Here is an 18,981-nt window from a genome sequence, read left to right on the forward strand (position 1 = left end):
ATCAATGTAAAAAAAAAATAATCCGTTCCAAGTCTAGAAAACAACTTTTTTTAAATCAGAATCATCGTTATTGGCCTAGTATGTAGAACACACAAGGAATTTATCTCCGGTAGAACACACTGCACTAGTATCATGATAAGAACATTGCAAAGAGACACTATACCGTACATGTGGTGGTGGCCAAACTACAGTGATACGTCTGTTTTCAACCACAATCCGTTCCATCTGTTGGAAAATGGATTAGTTCGAAAACCGAAACAACATCTTTCATTAGAATCAATGTAAAAAAAAAATAATCCGTTCCAAGTCTAGAAAACAACTTTTTTTAAATCAGAATCATCGTTATTGGCCTAGTATGTAGAACACACAAGGAATTTATCTCCGGTAGAACACACTGCACTAGTATCATGATAAGAACATTGCAAAGAGACACTATACCGTACATGTGGTGGTGGCCAAACTACAGTGATACGTCTGTTTTCAACCACAATCCGTTCCATCTGTTGGAAAATGGATTAGTTCGAAAACCGAAACAACATCTTTCATTAGAATCAATGTAAAAAAAAAAAAATCCGTTCCAAGTCTAGAAAACAACTTTTTTTAAATCAGAATCATCGTTATTGGCCTAGTATGTAGAACACACAAGGAATTTATCTCCGGTAGAACACACTGCACTAGTATCATGATAAGAAAATTGCAAAGAGGCACTATACCGTACATGTGGTGGTGGGCAAACTACAGTGATACGTCTGTTTTCGACCATAATCCATTCCATCTGTTGGAAACCTGATTAGTTCGAAAACCGAAACAACATCTTTCATTAGAATCAATGTAAAAAAAAAAAATCCGTTCCAAGTCTAGAAAACAACTTTTTTTAAATCAGAATCATCGTTATTGGCCTAGTATGTAGAACACACAAGGAATTTATCTCCGGTAGAACACACTGCACTAGTATCATGATAAGAAAATTGCAAAGAGGCACTATACCGTACATGTGGTGGTGGCCAAACTACAGTGAAACGTCTGTTTTTGACCATAATCCATTCCATCTGTTAGAAACCTGATTAGTTCAAAAACCGAAACAACATCTTTCATTAGAATCAATGTAAAAAAAAATAATCCGTTCCAAGTCTAGAAAACAACTTTTTTAAAATCAGAATCATCGTTATTGGCCTAGTATGTAGAACACACAAGGAAAGTGTCTCCGGTGGTAACGCTGCACTAGTATCATCATAAGAACATTGCAAAGAGACACTATACCGTACATGTGGTGGTGGGCAAACTACAGTGATACGTCTGTTTTCGACCATAATCCGTTCCATCTGTTGGAAAATGGATTAGTTCGAAAACCGAAACAACATCTTCCATTAGGATCAATGTAAAAAAAAAAAAAATTGTTCCAAGTATAGAAAACAACTTTTTAATATCAGAATCAGAATCATTGTTATTGGTTTTATTTGGGTGATTTATTTGGGTTTTATTTGGGTGATTTGGTGCCCATGAATCGGTAGCACCTGCATGAGAATAGTCGCTGGAAAAGGTGGTGGGCAGGGTGCGGAGGGTCTAGTCGCATTGTCCACACCATTGTTTCAATTCTTGCAGCGTGCAAGTCCTCGAGAGTGGGTTGCCAATGATTTTTTTTCCCCCAGCGTCCTACCTGTCCGCCGAAGTCATATTTTGTCCATTTTTTTGTGGCGGCCCCGAACCAAACCGTGATAGAAGAACACAGAATTGATTTGATGGCTGTCGTGTAGAAATGTCGTAGCACCTCTCGTGGCTCATCTTCATCCTTCTACTCCTCCCTTGAGCTTTGATTTATGATTGTAATTTTTTTTTTCAGTGATGAGACAGAGAGGACGATGGATCCCGTTCTCTTGCCTGTCAATTCACCTTGTCTGTCTCTCCGTCCACCTTAATTGGCGTCCAGTAGACACGCCATCCCAGCGATCGAGCCCGCTGGGATGGATCGGGACAATGGAGGCCCATATTGCTAACCGGTCTGCAACTCCATCCAAATTGGATTGGAAATCTTCCATCTTGTCTTTAGCATAACAAAAGGCGGGTAGACAAAGACGCCATTTTAATGGAGAAAATCAATCTCCAGGAGGAAGGAGGGTTGCCATTGTCTCCCATCAGCTGTGCAGGTGCAGGTGCGCTTCTCTCGTGGTGGGCTTAATTGAAGGTGGCAGGGGACACGTCCGGTTATCTGACCGCTGCCTTTTTAACCCTGCGGAAAAGTCTAGCAGTTGATGCTCAGAGCAAAAACTTACTTTAGCTACGGTATTTATTTATTTAGGTGTATAAAGGGGCATCGGAGTATAATTCGCTAGGTATTACCTAGCTATTAGCTATCTGTTCACTAGGTTTTGGCTATCTATTCGCTAGTTATTAGCTATCTATTTGCTAGCTATTAGCTATCTATTCGCAAGCTGTTAACTATCTGTCGCTAGCAATTAGCTATCTATTCGCTAGGTATTAGCTATGTATTCGCTAGGTATGAGCTATCTATTCGCTAGCTATTATCTATCTATTCATTAACTGTTAGCTATCTGTTTGCTAGCTATTAGGTATCTATTTACTCGATATTAGCTATCTGTTCGCTAGCTATTAGCTATCTATTCACTAGGTATTAGCTATCTATTTGCTAGCTATTAGCTATCTATTCGCTAGCTGTTAACTATCTGTCGCTAGCAATTAGCTATCTATTCGCTAGGTATTAGCTATCTATTTGCTAGCTATTAGCTATGTATTCGCTAGCTATTAGCTATCTATTCGCTAGCTGTTAACTATCTGTCGCTAGCAATTAGCTATCTATTCGCTAGGTATTAGCTATCTATTTGCTAGCTATTAGTTATGTATTCGCTAGGTATTAGCTATCTATTCACTAGGTATTAGCTATGTTTTTGCTAGCTATTAGCTATCTATTCGCTAGCTGTTAACTATCTGCTCGCTAGCAATTAGCTGTCTATTCGCTAGGTATTAGCTATCTATTTGCTAGCTATTAGCTATGTATTCGCTAGGTATTAGCTATCTACTCGCTAGCTATTATCTATCTATTCATTAACTATTAGCTATCTGTTTGCTAGCTATATGCTATCTATCGCTAGCTATTAGCTATCTATTTGCTAGCTATTAGCTAAGTATTAGCTAGCTAACATACTGGAATTTGAGTGACAATGACAAAAACCCTGGCACTGGCGTGGACACATTTTTTTTGTACATGGTCTGGCAGTGAATGAGTTAAAGACTAATTGGCAAGCACTTAAAACAAGTCGTAATTAGTGCATGGCTGGTTATAATTGGGCAGGCAGTCTGAGCACTAATTAGCATTAGAAGAGAAAGAAAATGGCCTGCCGTGTACCTTGGTGTGTGTGGATGGATGATCCCCGCGGGGGGGGGGGGGGCACTGTGGAAGTCGCTACTTTTAAGAAACACACTGAGCTCGGGGGGGGGGGGGGGGGGGATAGAGGTGCAGAGTGAGGGGGGGTGGGCTGTCTTTTGTCATAGTGCATGGTCTGCGGGTGGCCCTCTGCAGGAGGGCTTGGGGGGGCCGACGGAAGGTGTATGTGTGTTTCGGAGCTGAACTTAGCCGTACAGCACTAATTGATTCTGCAGCCCCCCCCTCCCGTTTTTTTTTTTAATCCTACAGACATTCCCGCCTCTATTCATCCTTGTCGCCGATTGTTTTTCCCCTCAAACATTCCTAATAGATTTCCCACCTGCTGCAGAGACACTCCAGTCCCAAACTTGTGTCTCAACTCCAACTCCACCAAGGGCGCGGAAAATCCGACTGGACCCTGCGCACCCTGCCCACCACCTTTTTCAGAGACTCCCCCATCAGGCAGGCGCTATCGATCCATGCGCACCAAATCCAGCAGACATTTAAACAGCTTCTTAATTCCCCCGTCGCCTCTAAGCAGTAACCCAAATATAACTGTATAGTGCCACTTTGCAATTGTCTTACGATGATACTAGTGCAGCGTTACCACCGGAGACAATTTCCTTGTGTGTTCTACATACTAGGCCAATAACGATGACTTCTGATTCTGATTTTAAAAAGTTGTTTTCTAGACTTGGAACGGATTTTTTTTTTTTTAACATTGATCATAATGGAAGGTGTTGTTTCGGTTTTAGAACTAATCGGTTTTCCAACAGGTTTCTGGAACCGATTATGGTTGAAAACAGAGGTATCACTGTAGTTTGACCGCCACCACATTACACAGTACAGTATCGTGCCTCTGCAATTTTTTTATGATGATACTAGTGCAGCATGTTCTATTGGAGACAAATTCTACATGTGTTCCACATACTTGGCAATAAAGATGATTCTGATGAAGTTGTTTTCTAGACTTGAAACAGATTTTTTTTAACATTGATCATAAATTTTTCTGTGGGTGAGCAGCGGCAGCCACATGCGCCAGCGTTTTAACAACAGCTGAAGCTGAAACAAATTAGTAACATTGACAAAGAGGAAATACTGCCCCCTTGTGGAAGGGAAATAACATTGACAGAGGTCTGGCCAGCGCTTGATCAGCACCCAATGAAAAAAAAATGGAATAAATTCGGGAATGGCGCAGCACTTTCAACATACCTCAACGGCACATTTTTTTATTTTATTTTTTCACTTTACAACACTGCAACACCCCCTCACCCCGCCCCCGCCCCCTCCCTCCTCTTACCATGGCTGGTGACAGACGGCTTAATAAGATTTAATAAGGCCCATTTGCATGTCAGCCTTTTTAAAGATTGTGCGAAAAAAGAAAGGCAATGGGAGGCATACGGTCAAAGGATAGAAAGTGTCAAAATGGAGGGTGGAGGGGAGAAAGAAAGGAAAGATGGATGAACGCATTGATTTAAGGAGCTACTTCTTGCTCGCTAAATGCTTCGTGGCGAATTAAAGGACAACCGACACCATTTTTTTGTTTGCTCACTGACATCAGAAAAACGTTTTATAGCATCTAAAATACCCAAAACATGCAGTATGATATTTTTAGTCAAATGCAAAACACCAATAAAAATGACTTCAAGTGTTCAAAATCTGCAAAAAAAAATGAACCCGGAAGTGGCCATTTTCAGAAGGTCCCGCCCCCTTGTTCGTTGCGTCACCCCAGGACGTCTTGCCTTGCTGGAGAATCAAAACAATGGCTTCAGATTCGGAGAAGATGCTTTCTAGTTACTGATCTTACTAGTTACTCATCCAGTTATGAATATGATTCAAATAGTTCTGGAGAGGAAAGCATACATGTTTGCAATCGATGTGAGAATTTATTCCGTGCCATTTTGAGGCAACATTGGGGGGAAATGGATCACCAAAAAAGAGGCAGAAAATGGCGACCAAGCTCCGTGTGAGGAATTAATCAGCCCGTTTCCACAGGCTGATAAATTCCTTACATGGAGCTTGGTCGCCCTGTTCTGGCTCTTTTTGGTGCAACACAAAGTTTTCTGACCAAACAAGTACGGCAAAAATGCATTGACATGATGGAAGGACTGCTACAATGTGTCCTTTTTCGGTCAGGGGCGTTCCTTCAGTGACGTCACGTACGGACCCGTCACCAACTCAAAAACAAGACTTCCGGAATATTCAGCGGGTGTCTTAAAACGTAATATATAGCTATATGCGGTGGAATCTTTGTAAAATACGCTCAGTAGAAGTCAATTGAAGCCATTTTACAAAGTATGGACACAATTGTCCGTAGACGTCGATTGTCCTTTAAGGCTTATTTAGTAGAAAATTAGCTTTTATGGGGACCTGGGAACGGATTATTGTCATTTTAATGGTTTCCTATGGGATATTAATTTTTGGGATACACACACACATATATATATATATATATATATATATATATATATATATATATATATATATATATATATATATATATATATATATATATATATATATATATATATATATATATATATATATAAAACTGCTTTAATTTCCCACCTGCAGTATTGGTATTTTATTAGCTTGAGCAGATAATGGAAAAGGAACAAAGGCACCTGAAAGTAAAACTCTTCATTTAATTCTCAGACGGGTAAAACAAAAAAAAGCAGGCAAAATTAGGCGAAAAAACAAAAGGAGAGAAAGGAGAAGGTGTCATTCGCCTTTCTTTGTGACCATCTTCATCAGGCGAGAAAGAGAATGAGATAGAAAGACCACCAGCAGCACCCACTTTTCACATGGCCCGACCCGCCATGTGAGGAGAAAGCAGTTTCATTGAGATAATTATCTCACAAATTAACCACAAAGGCTGAATTTTTAATTACCCGTCTTGGAAGAACATTGCAACAAAACAAAAAGAAGAGTCGGCGAGGTCTTTGTTCATATGGACTTTGGCATACATTGGCTGCGTCCGTCCATGCTGAAAGGCCAGATAAGCCATTGAAAGAATAAGCACGATAGCATTTGAGAGGCTAATGGCGACTGCTGTTAGCACACTTGCTCGTAATTGGGTGTCATAAATCTGGGATAGGTGATGGCGGAACAAAAAGCAGCTTTGGTGTAGGTTTGGGGGTCACTGACGTGACTTGTAAATTCTCCCCCCCCTCCCCCACCCTCACCTAATGGCGCCATGGGACGCTGCATGTACGGTGACGGCGGGAGATGCGTGAATGTTGGAGATCCCATATTGGTACGCAATCGTATAGCTAGTATCTGTGTGTGTGTTTGTATGACTACTCTTGTGGGGACCACTAACATTTTAGACCATATGTCCGTGAGGACATTTTTGGACAAGTGAGGACCTTTTGGCCGGTCCTCGCAAGTGTTTCATTCTGAACGCTTCTGGAGGGTCTATATATGCATCTGTTAAAGTTTCAGAGAGGTCCTCACAAATTCACCCAAAATGATTTTTTTTTGTGTGTATTTTCATTTCACTCGAGTACACACACTTTTTACTCACTGTGTGTGTTTATGTGTGTGTGTTTAATGAGAGGAAAAAGTTCATACCACAAAAAGTAAAACAATATTTTAACCAAATTCACCACAGGGTTGAGGACTTTGAATGTACCCATTCAGAGTCCTCACTCCCGCTGTTATTTCAGTTTCAAGTCCACTTTTTATTTCTTTGTTTTGAAGTGGGAAATGGGGGTGACATTTAGTGTTCAAATGTAACACTAGTTCTTCTCTAAACTTGTCAGCAACGGTGGTCCTCCCTCCTTATCTGGAGTTATTGGATCTCACAAAACATAGAAACAGGAATGTGTGTGTGCGTGTTTGTGTGTGTGTGTGTGTGTGTGTGTGAGAGAGGTCCCCATTAGTCAGGTATACCTAGTAAGGATTGTGTGTGAATTATTTCAATACATTTAAATATATTGAAATTTAGTCCCCATCATGTAGGTAAAATCGTTTTTTTTTCTGAAGTCCCCAAAAGACATGGTCCAAACATGACTTCATAAAGTTTTGTATATAAAGGTGTGTATAAGTTGACAACGCCACTGTGTGCAAAGCTGTAAGTCGTTTGGAAAGGTTGGTCCCCGTAAGTGAAGAAAACATGAAAATGCATGTGTGTGTTTATGCGAGTGTGTGTGCTTGTGTGTAAGGTCTTGTACTTTAACTTGGATGTTATCCGAAAAGTGGTCCCCAGAAAACATGAATATGTGTATGTGTGTGTGTGTGTGTGTGTGTGTGTGTGTGTGGTGGGTGGGTGGGTGTGTGGTCCCCATTAATCAGGTGCACTGATAATAATCATATGTGAATTATTGAAATACATGTAAATATATTGACATTTAGTCCCCATTACGCAGGTAAATTCATTTTTTTTTCTTCCTGAAGTCCCCAAAAGAAATGGTCCGAATATGACTTCATAAAGTTTTGTATTTAAAAGTATGTATAAGTGTACAAAGCCACTGTGTGCATGCCTGGTGATTTTTAAAGCTGTAAGTCATTTGGAAAGGTTGGTCCCCATAAGCGATGATAACATGAAAATGAGTGTGTGTGTGTGTGTGTGTGTGTGTGTGTGTGTGTGTGTGTGTGTGTGTGTGTGTGTGTGTGTGTGTGTGTGTGTGTGTGTGTGAGGTCTTGGATGTTATCTTGTCTGAAGGTGATGATGCCAGCAGGTATTTAACCTTGCTGTTCTAATGACAGCTTGTCTGATTAGCGTCCATACTTGTAATGCTGACATTTCGAGTCTTTTTCAGGTTTTGCTCAACGTCATAAGATCCGTCCGTCCTTCTATTGCAGACTAATCATTGTTATTATAAGGTTTTGCTCTCTTTGCATTGTTTGTGGTCAAATGAGGAGAAGCTAAGTCACTCGGCATCTTGTCAACATCTGGCGAGGAAGTTGAGAAGGTCATATACACATTTAAGAATCGTTTTTTATATATAAAAAAAAAGCAGAATGGAAATGAAGAATATGATCAGCAATTAAGCCATTTATGGGCCTTAAAACTGGAGATCACACTTGAAATTCCACAGTCTTGCAGTGAAGAAATTGACATTTCACAGCAGCAAAGTGATGAAAGTAAGAGGAATGGAAGGGAAGAAGTAGAAGATCAAAATACAGGAGCTGCTGTAAAGGCAGCCACTCTCGCGGCGCCATCTTGCGGTTAAAAAAAAAACAACAACAAAAAGACGGCATAAATAATGTGACAACACAAAGATTACAGAGGAGAAAATCAAAGTGTCCTTTTCACCAATGGATCATGGACATCATGGTAAAAATGTGCACGTCGGCTACAAGCTAAATAAAAATGATAATACATTTCACCTTTCAAAACTCTCAAGGTCACTTTACAGTGACAGGATACGTTTTTTTTCTGTGGGTGAGCAGCAGCAGCCACACGTGCCAGCGTTCACTCAACCCGGAAGTAACTCAAATAGATAGAAAGCTAACTAGCTAGCCAACAGATAACTAATAACTAGCTAGCTAGATAGCTAGCCAGCCAGCTACAGTGATAACTTAATTGGTTCCCAGAGTGAAAAAGGTGAAAAGTGTGTATCCCAAAAAATAATTTCCCATAGGAAACCATTAAAATGAGAATAATCCGCTCCAAGGTCCCCATAAAACATAATTTTCTACTTTATAATTTTCTAAGCCTTAAAACTCCACAAAATATACCTTATTTTATGTATCATAAATGTGCTATGGTATTATAATTGAAGAAATAAATTAATGTATAATAAAGTCATTTTATTTACCTTTGTGATGGTCGTTGATGGCTTGATGGAATGATAGGTTGTGGCATAAAGTGTCTCTAACCAGTATTAGCATGTAGCCACACTGAGCAAACAGCTGCTGCTATAGGCGATGACATGTTGAAAGCAAACAGGAAGCTGTAGCATTCATTGACGAAACACATCTCCTGTCACACGTCAATCCGCTTCAATTCCAAGCCGCGACAGTTCATACCGCTGATGAGATGAATATGCAAACACTCGGAATGTTGAGTGGGTGGGGCGTTTGTTTTGCGTATTTTTTGAGTGGCTGCTTGTTGCCGGCGTGAACGACTCTCATGTTGAGAAGGCTTCAATCAAGCGCTATCCCGAGAGCGCGTCGAGATGGCACGATGGCCCCGTGTCAGGCGAGGCCAGGATCAATAATATAGCCAGAGTGGCGCTAATTATAGTTGTCAACTGGCTAAAAAGTGCGGTGACAGTCGCTTCTCCTCATCATTCGATGGCCTCTGATTACACTTTAAATGACCACTCTCCTCATCCTTTGCTCTCGGCCTTCTTCAGCTCTCTTTCCCTTGCCAGCTACACACGCTCCCCAACTTACGAACGAGATAGCTCTTCCGAACGGTCGTTCGTAAAGTGAATTTGGTCATAAGTTGCTTCAGTGCTTTGTATGGAATGTATGTTTAAGGCTTATAGAAGTATGTTTATTGTTTATATAAACATGTTTAATGCTTGTACAAGTAACCTGTAGAGGTTTGCCTATATTTGATAAACAGACGCTCCCCAACTTACGAACAAGATAGCTCTTCCGAACGGTCGTTCGTAAGGTGAATTTGGTCATAAGTTGCTTCAGTGCTTTGTATGGAATGTATGTTTCAGGCTTATATAAGTATGCTAAAGGTTTATATAAATAGTTTAAGTCTTGTAGAAGTAACCTATATAGGTTTGCCTATATTTGATAAAAAGACGCTCCCCAACTTACGAACGAGATACGTTCCGAACGGTCGTTCGTAAGGTGAATTTGGTCATAAGTTGCTTTAGTGCTTTGTATGGAATGTATGTTTAAGGCTTATAGAAGTATGTTTATGGTTTATATAAACATGTTTAATGCTTGTACAAGTAACCTGTAGAGGTTTGCCTATATTTGATAAACAGATGCTCCCCAACTTACGAACGAGATAGCTCTTCCGAACGGTCGTTCGTAAGGTGAATTTGGTCATAAGTTGCTTTAGTGTTTTGTATGGAATGTATGTTTCAGGCTTATATAAGTATGCTAAAGGTTTATATAAATAGTTTAAGGCTTGTAGAAGTAACCTATAGAGGTTTGCCTATATTTGATAAACAGACGCTCCCCAACTTACGAACGAGATACGTTCCGAACGGTCGTTCGTAAGGTGAATTTGGTCATAAGTTGCTTTAGTGCTTTGTATGGAATGTATGTTTAAGGCTTATAGAAGTATGTTTATGGTTTATATAAACATGTTTAATGCTTGTACAAGTAACCTGTAGAGGTTTGCCTATATTTGATAAACAGACGCTCCCCAACTTACGAACGAGATAGCTCTTCCGAACGGTCGTTCGTAAAGTGAATTTGGTCATAAGTTGCTTCAGTGCTTTGTATGGAATGTATGTTTCAGGCTTATATAAGTATGCTAAAGGTTTATATAAATAGTTTAAGGCTTGTAGAAGTAACCTATATAGGTTTGCCTATATTTGATAAAAAGACGCTCCCCAACTTACGAACGAGATACGTTCCGAACGGTCGTTCGTAAGGTGAATTTGGTCATAAGTTGCTTTAGTGCTTTGTATGAAATGTATGTTTAAGGCTTATAAAAGTATGTTTATGGTTTATATAAACATGTTTAATGCTTGTACAAGTAACCTGTAGAGGTTTGCCTATATTTGATGTACAGACGCTCCCAACTTACGAAACTTACGTACGTTCCGAACGGTCGTTCGTGAGGTGAATATGTTTGTAAGTTGCTTCAGTGCTATATTGTGTATGGAATGTATGTTTAAGGGTTAAAAAAGTATGTTTAAGGTTTATATAAGTATTCCCGAATTTGTTTTGGTTTTGGTTTTTCATGCTTGGGTGCTGATAAAGCGCTGGCCATGGCCTCTGGAAATATTTTTTTTCCTTCCACAAGGGGGCATCATTGCCCTGTTTTCCATATTAGCGCTTTGTTCCAGCTTCAGTTGTTGTTAAAGCGCTATATAAACCAATGTGGATGTATTGCATTTCAAGCTGAGATAACTCCAGACCCATATCATTTAGGAATTAACTCTTTGTTTCTGATTAAAGAAGATAAAAGGGTCAACAACAACAACAACAACAACACCCTCCCAGTGTTGCCATCAGTGGTGCATCTTCATCACTTTCCCGATGGAATCTTCTCTTCCTATTTTGTTGCGATGCCTTCTCATTTTTTTCCCGGATTCTCTCTTTGTCCTTCCTCTGATCTTCGGCTCCCGTTTGAGCATCAAAGGTGTTGAAGAGGTTGGCCATCTTGGGATCCTTCCTCACAAATTCCCTTCATCTTCTTCAAAAGGTGGATGGCGCAAAGGCCAACTGTGTGTCTTTCAAATCTCTTGACTGCAAGACTCCTTACATTTTGAAACACACACACACACACACACACACACACACACACACACACACACACACACACACACACACACACACACACACACACACACACACACACACATTCCTGTTTCAATGGTTTTGTGGGGTCCGGATAACTCCAGATAAGGAGTGAGGACCACCGTTGCGGATAAGTTTAGGGAAAAACTAGTGTTACATTTGAAGACTAAATGTCAGCCCATTTCCCACTTCAACTTCTTGAAAAACAAAGGAATAAAAAATGGACTTGAATCTGAAATAACAGCAGGAGTGAGGACTCTGGGTACATTCAAAGTCCTCACCCCTGCAGTGAATTTGGTTAAATATATCGTTTTACTTTTTGTGGTATGAACTTTTTCCTCTCATTAACCACGCACACACACACACACACATAAACACACACAATGAGTGAAATGTGCGTGTATCCAAGTGAAATGAAAATACACACCAAAAATTATTTTGGGTGAATTTGTGAGGACCTCTCTGAAACTTTAACAGATGCATATATAGGCCCTTTAGAGGCCTTTAGAATGAAAAACTTGTGAGGACCGGCCAAAAGGTCGTCACTTGTCAAAAATAAAATGTTAGTGGTCCTCACAAGACCAGTCATAAACACACACACACACACACACACACACATTCCTGTTTCAATAGATTTGTGAGGTCTGGATAACTCCAGGTAAGGAGTGAGGACCACCGTTGCTGATAGGTTTAGAGAAGAACTAGTATTACATTTGAACTCTAAATGTCTCCCAATTTCCCACTTTAACTTCTTTAAAAACAAAGCAATAAAAAGTGGACTTGAAACTGAAATAACAGCGGGAGTGAGGACTCTGAATGGGTACATTCAAAGTCCTCACCGCTGTAGTGAATTTGGTCATACAAACACACTCACACACACTCACAGATAATTGACGAAGGAATGAACGCTCACTGTCAAATGTGGTGGCACGTTGCCATCAGGCGCTGACAGGAAAATAACACACTTCAAGGAAAATAATACACTCATTCTTCTGTCGATGGCCGCGCGTGTACACGTTTGTGTCTGTGTGCGCGAGTGCATATGTCTAAAAGCCCTCGTCACCGCTGTCAACCTTAGTACAAAGGATCACTTTATTTATATGATTAGTATGCATCTCCGAATAACATACCGCATTACAAAAAGAGTCCTGTCGCGCTGGATGCTCCACGCCAATTAATGGATTAAGAAATAATTTCCAAGCCTTGTTGTGAGACGCCATGATACGTGGCTGGTGTAGCTCCTACTAGCCACGTGGCCCATTTCTCCCTCAACAACTTGGTGTTGAATTCTATGAGTAATTTCAAGTAAAATGGCTGAAAAATGTGTGCGTTCCAATGTACAACATACTTAATAACAAGTGAAGGTTGAACAAATTCAATCCATGTAACTGATTTGCAAGATGGTGGTGGTGGTGGTGGACCCCAAAAATGCAGGCACGAGGGAGTCGCAGGGTGTATTTGTCAAATCGTATTAAATAAAGTCAGCAGGAACAAAATCTCAAAACAACAAAGCCATCAGAACAAAAAGGTCCAAAGTAGCAAACAAAACCATGAGTAAAACATACAAGGTGGTGGTGGACTCCAAAAAAGCAGGCAGGGGGGAGTAGCAGGGTGTATTTGTCAAATTGTATTAAATAAAGTCAGCAGGAACAAAATCTCAAAACAACAAAGCCATCAGAACAGAAAGGTCCAAAGTAGCAAACAAAACCATGAGTAAAACATACAAGGTGGTGGTGGACTCCAAAAAAGCAGGCAGGGGGGAGTAGCAGGGTGTATTTGACAAATTGTATTAAATAAAGTCAGCAGGAACAAAATCTCAAAACAACAAAGCCATCAGAACAGAAAGGTCCAAAGTAGCAAACAAAACCATGAGTAAACCATGACACCCCCTTCTCCTCACGGCTGCGTGTGTCTGTAATTCTCCCCTCCCTCCTCTACCACGGATATCGACCAATCACGTGCGGCTTTAACCGAAAACTGGGGGCGGGGAATAGAGGGCAACAAAAAAAAAAGTTTGCTCCCATTTCCGGCTCCTTTTTAGGAACCGGCTCTCTTCGTTTACTTCAGAGATCCGGCTCGTTCGCGAATGACACATCACTCATGTTAATGTAGTCCTAAAACTCAATATCGTGTGGGTCCTGGAATTTTAGTGAAGATGACAAAAACCCTGTCTTTTTCAATTTAACATGGAATAAACTCATGTGGCCTCTAAAAATATTTCTTCTTGAATGGATCAAGTAACATGTGCAGCATTATTCATTCCAACATGTGGTTGAAGCAAATGTGCCGCAATAATTCAAGGCTGTATTTGTCATTCCAATTGAAGACGCAAGCGCCGCAGGCTAGTATTTAGCATGCATCGGATGAATGGAATGAAATCCCATCCATCACATAAACACACTTTGATAGCAGCTTTGTCTGCAGGAAAGCTCCAATATCCCAGCCGTTTCAAATGTTACACGCCATTTATGTCTTCTGCTTTATTTATAGAAACGATTTTCAGTGTTGAAGTGTGGGCTGTCTTTCATATTTTTTTACTTTTTTATTTTTTTTGCCCAGCAAGACTGTTTGCTTGCTCTTGGCTTTTTCCTCAAATATTTCCTTTTGAAAATGAACAATGATGACACCATTTGTTGAACTGGAAATGTTACAACGCAACTTCCTGAAGCTACACAAGTGATCTGACTATCTGGCTAGCTATTTAGCTGGTTACCTAACCATTTTTTGTTTGTTTCCTAAATGACATCAGAAAAACGTTTTTTAGCATTTAAAATAGCCAAAACATGCGGGCTGATATTTTTAGTCAAATGCAAAACACCAATAAAAATGACTTCAAGTGTCCAAAATCTGCAACAACAAAAAAAATTAACCCAGAAGTGGCCAGTTTCAGGAAGTCCCGCCCCCAGTCAGGAAACTTCCGATTTTGACCACAATACTGACTTTATAAAGCAACAATACAGACAGTTCATATGTCATGTGAAAAAAAAGAAAGTGTAAAAAAAATAATATTTTTTTATCGAATGTATAAATAAACAAAAAACACCATTTTGTTGTGTTTTATGATGATGATGATTATTATTATTATTATTATTATTATTATTATTATTATTATTATTATTATTATTATTATTATTATTATTATTATTCCCAGCCACCATATTTCTGGGCTGTAAAGGAAGGCGGAGCGATGGCGCTCTCTTGTGGCCATTTTTAATACACATGCAAACAACAGAGGACATAAAGTTAAAGGACAACCGACCGACGTCCCCAAAAAAGTTGTATTATTATTATTATTATTATTATTATTATTGTTGTTGTTGTTGTTGTTGTTGTTGTTGTTGTTGTTGTTGTTCTTCTTCTTCTTCTTGTCACGAATTGACGCTATACAAATAAAGTTAAGTTGTTTTGAAGAAAAAAAACACTAGACATAAGCACATCAGCCATCCCTTTGCTTGATTGATATACCGGACAACCAATCAGATGACATTTCATTATTTGATACATTGATACATGATACAACAACAAGTTAACAAGCTAGTCGTTACTTATATCCTAATTTTTTTGGTAGGTTTTTTTTTCCTTTTCAACGTAAGATAGGCTATAAAAATGAGTGGGGGAGTTGGACCAAATAGAAAGAAAAAAAGTATAACTTTCATACGGAACAGGAGGACTTTTTTCACGATGATGTTTTCAAAGTGCGTTTGTCTCGTTGGCTAGTTATCAGAGTGAACTCAGGTAATGGCAAAAAATGACATAATTGCGTTGTGTTGTGCAACATATGCAATTATACATCAACATAAGTGGCAAGAATCCTCACTATATTTCTCTATAAATATAATGGGTACATCAAAAAAGTGAGTTGTCAATTGAAAAAAGTCGATTGATTGATTGACGGATGGACGTTGTTGTAAGCTAGTTATTGACGGGAAATAGTGACATCCAGCGGTCAAACGTATAAATGCAGATGGAATCAACAAGTGGTGTGACAGAAATTGCGAAAAAGCTGTCAAAAAATTCGATCAAGATGAAATTGTAAACACTCGTATCGAGAGATCTGAGCAATAGAGTCGGGTGTTTGGTTTTTATTGAATGCCATGTACTGTAGGATATGCTATTTAAGACAAACATAAAACGCCCAGGGCGACATTTTTCTTCCCGTCTGTGACTAGAAATACACAAGTGACTAAAACGACATTTTTCAAAGTAAGTACAAAATGTGCAAAAGTTACTCCTTTCGTTTGAATATGGTGGTTGTTGGATGCGACATTGTTTGTTGTTCATCTGACATTTCAACGTGTCATATAAATATATTTATTTATTATTCAAAGCTCCTACCGGAAGCTGTTGCTGTGTATTCCGGTAGGCTGGAGCCTCTCAAATCGCCTTATGCTTGTTTGGACATCAACGGTTTTCTATGTCTGCGGGAATTTACTTGTTTAAAACGCCACGGCCCCACGCCAAGGAACGAAGCATCCCAGATTCTTTTCACCGATCGTAATTTGTTCCAACGCGAAAGGACGCCAAGCTTTTTATTTCTTATTTCACAGACGTACGACTCTTCTCCCCCGGGTGAGTTGCTTCTCTACGACGAGCCACTTAAGTTTTTGATGTCATAGCAAAAACCATCGTGCTCGGCGAGTTAGTTATGTGAATTGAATAAAATGTATTAGTGTGTGGTTGTCTAGTTATAAAAAAGACGATTGGGTGACTGACATGTTTTCTCCCCTGCTTTAAACTTCACGTGCACGCGCGGGGCAGCCTTGGCTACCGTTTGACTTGTCCCGTTATTTTGACTACACCCACTAGCTAGGAAATGTTTTGCCTTTTTCACGGTTAAACCGTGAATTAACTAATATTATTGATTGAACTAACTCACTTAAAGATTAAATTCAATTGTCTAGAAATGCGTTGTTGTCAGTGTCACTATGCTGCTTTGATGATTTGGTAGCGTTGGAATTACAAGGAGTTTTTTTTTATTTTCTGGATTTTTTTTCCTATACAGTACTTTGTTTGAATTATGTCTACATTCCTGTGAAAGAGAACTCCAAAGAGGAAACCAAATGGACTAATAATTGCTGACGAGCAACAAGTGGTTGCTTGATATACAGAAGTGACGGAAACGTGCTCATGCTCGTTTAACAGCTACAGTAAATGAACGCCATTTACGCTACGTGGGCGCGATTATGACGTTTCCCGTTTTTTTGTGTAAAACCAACGATGCTCTTTGAAAGTAGGAATGTGTGACACACAGTCATTTTTATTTATTTTTTTTTTTGCATTTGACTAAAAATATCGGTTGTCCTTTACAGTCCTAGTCCGAAAACTAGTTCGTCAGCCAAGACTATATGCTCGCAAATGTATTATGAGTTTTGTGAGGTGAAAAATTGGTGAACTACAGCCTTCGTAAGCTGAGGTATCACTATCTGGAAAATGTGATCATAAATTCTAATGTGAATAAACATTTAGTGAACTTTTTTTCACATTCTTTGAATACTCAGCTTTAACAGTTTGTTTAATCCTTTGTCAGGTCCTTTGATAGTGTTGTCATCCTCTGACAACAAACAGTACGTTCTCGTCTTATTGTTGAAGGAAGAGAGGAAGCAACAATGCCGAAACCGGTAAGAATATGAAAGGATATGCGCAAGTAAAATTCAACCCCTTTCTTGTCATGTTACTACCTCAGCATAGACAGATACACATCTGCATATAATAATAATAAATATCATCATCATCATCATCATCATCATCAGCGTTCACTCAACACGGAAGGAACTCAAATAGATAGAAAGCTAGCTAATATATAGCTTATAGCCAGCCAGCTAGATAGCAAGAAGGCTAATATATAGCTAGGTAGAAAATAGATAGCCAGCTAGGTACCTAGCTAGATATCCAGATAGCCAGCCAGATAGCTAGCCAGATAGACAGTTAATAGCCGGATAGATAGCTAATATATTGCCAGCTAGATGGCCAACAAGACAGCTAATAGATAGCAAGCTAGCTAGATAGTCATATAGCTAGCCAGATAGATAGTTAATAGCCAGCAAGACAGCTAATAGATAGGAAATAGCTAGATAGCCAGCTAGTTAGCTAGCTAGATATCCAAATAGTGAGCCAGCCAGCTCGATAGCTAATTTATAGCCAGCTAGATAGCCAACAAGACAGCTAATAGATGGCAAATAGATAGCCAGCTAGGTAGCTAGCTAAATAGCCAGATAGCTAGTCAGATAGATAGTATATAGCCAGCAGGACAGCTCATCGATAGCAAATAGATAGCCAGCGAGCCTAGATAGCCATATATATATATATATATATATATATATAAAAGCACCTTTCAAAACTCTCAAGGTCACTCTACAGTCACAGGATATATTTTTCTGTGGGTGAGCAGCGGTAGCCACACGCAGCAGCGTTCACTCTACCCCGAAGTAACTCAAATAGATAGAATGCTAGCTAGTTAGCTATGTCATAATGTTGAAGAGCGGTTTACTTGTCTAAAATATGTTGAACATTGAAGTGAGATGAAGCATCTTAAAATGTCTGTGTCTTTTTTTTTAGATTAACGTTCGTGTGACCACCATGGATGCCGAGCTGGAGTTTGCCATTCAGCCAAACACGACTGGAAAGCAACTTTTTGATCAGGTCGGAAGAATTATCGCACTTTTCCTTCTTAGGTCGCAACTGTAGTCAAACACATGTACGATTTTAAGCATCCCAACTTGTCTATTGGCTCGCTACCTAGCTGGCTATCTATTTGCTGTCCATTTTACTATCTCTTAGCTATCTGGCTAGCTAGCTAGCTATGTAGCTGGCTATTTATTGGCTATATGGCTATATGGCTATCTAGCTAGTTGGCTAACTTTCTAGCTGGCTATCTATTAGCTATCTGTTGGCTAGATAGCTAGCTTTCTATCTATTTGAGTTACTTCCGGGTTGAGTGAATGCTGGCGCGTGTGGCTGCCGCTGCTCACCCGCATAAAAACTTATCCTGTGACTGTAAAGTGACTTTGAGAGTTTTGAAAGGCGCTTATTAATGAAATGTATTATTGTTATTCTTATTATTTGGTGAGATGTTTTTGTTTTGGTTGCGGAGGTGGTGAAAACGGTGGGCCTGCGGGAGGTCTGGTTTTTTGGCCTCCAGTACGTGGACAGTAAAGGCTACTTCACTTGGCTCAAACTCAACAAAAAGGTCAGTTTGCCTGGAAATGTTCTTTTTT

At 39.6% G+C, this 18,981-nt stretch overlaps 1 protein-coding gene across 2 annotated transcripts in view; it reads left to right on the top strand.

The window, feature by feature from the left end:
- The window catches only part of LOC148902673 (radixin), a 50,381-nt gene that overhangs the window by 22,324 nt on the left and 9,076 nt on the right, over positions 1-18,981 (top strand). The window contains exons 1-4 of one of the 2 annotated variants that reach the window (XM_089021313.1): positions 16,112-16,336; positions 17,295-17,385; positions 18,323-18,406; positions 18,858-18,953. In XM_089021313.1, coding sequence (XP_088877439.1) covers positions 17,374-17,385; positions 18,323-18,406; positions 18,858-18,953 — 192 coding nt within the window. In that variant the 5' untranslated portion in view covers positions 16,112-16,336; positions 17,295-17,373. Of the gene's footprint in view, positions 1-16,111; positions 16,337-17,294; positions 17,386-18,322; positions 18,407-18,857; positions 18,954-18,981 lie in introns of those variants that run through there. The other variant, XM_089021383.1, reaches the window with a different exon arrangement.

This window comes from Hippocampus bargibanti, linkage group LG01 (genome assembly GCF_051943395.1).
Source record: "Hippocampus bargibanti isolate YZ-2025 linkage group LG01, ASM5194339v1, whole genome shotgun sequence".
In the NCBI taxonomy this organism is placed as follows: domain Eukaryota; kingdom Metazoa; phylum Chordata; class Actinopteri; order Syngnathiformes; family Syngnathidae; genus Hippocampus; species Hippocampus bargibanti.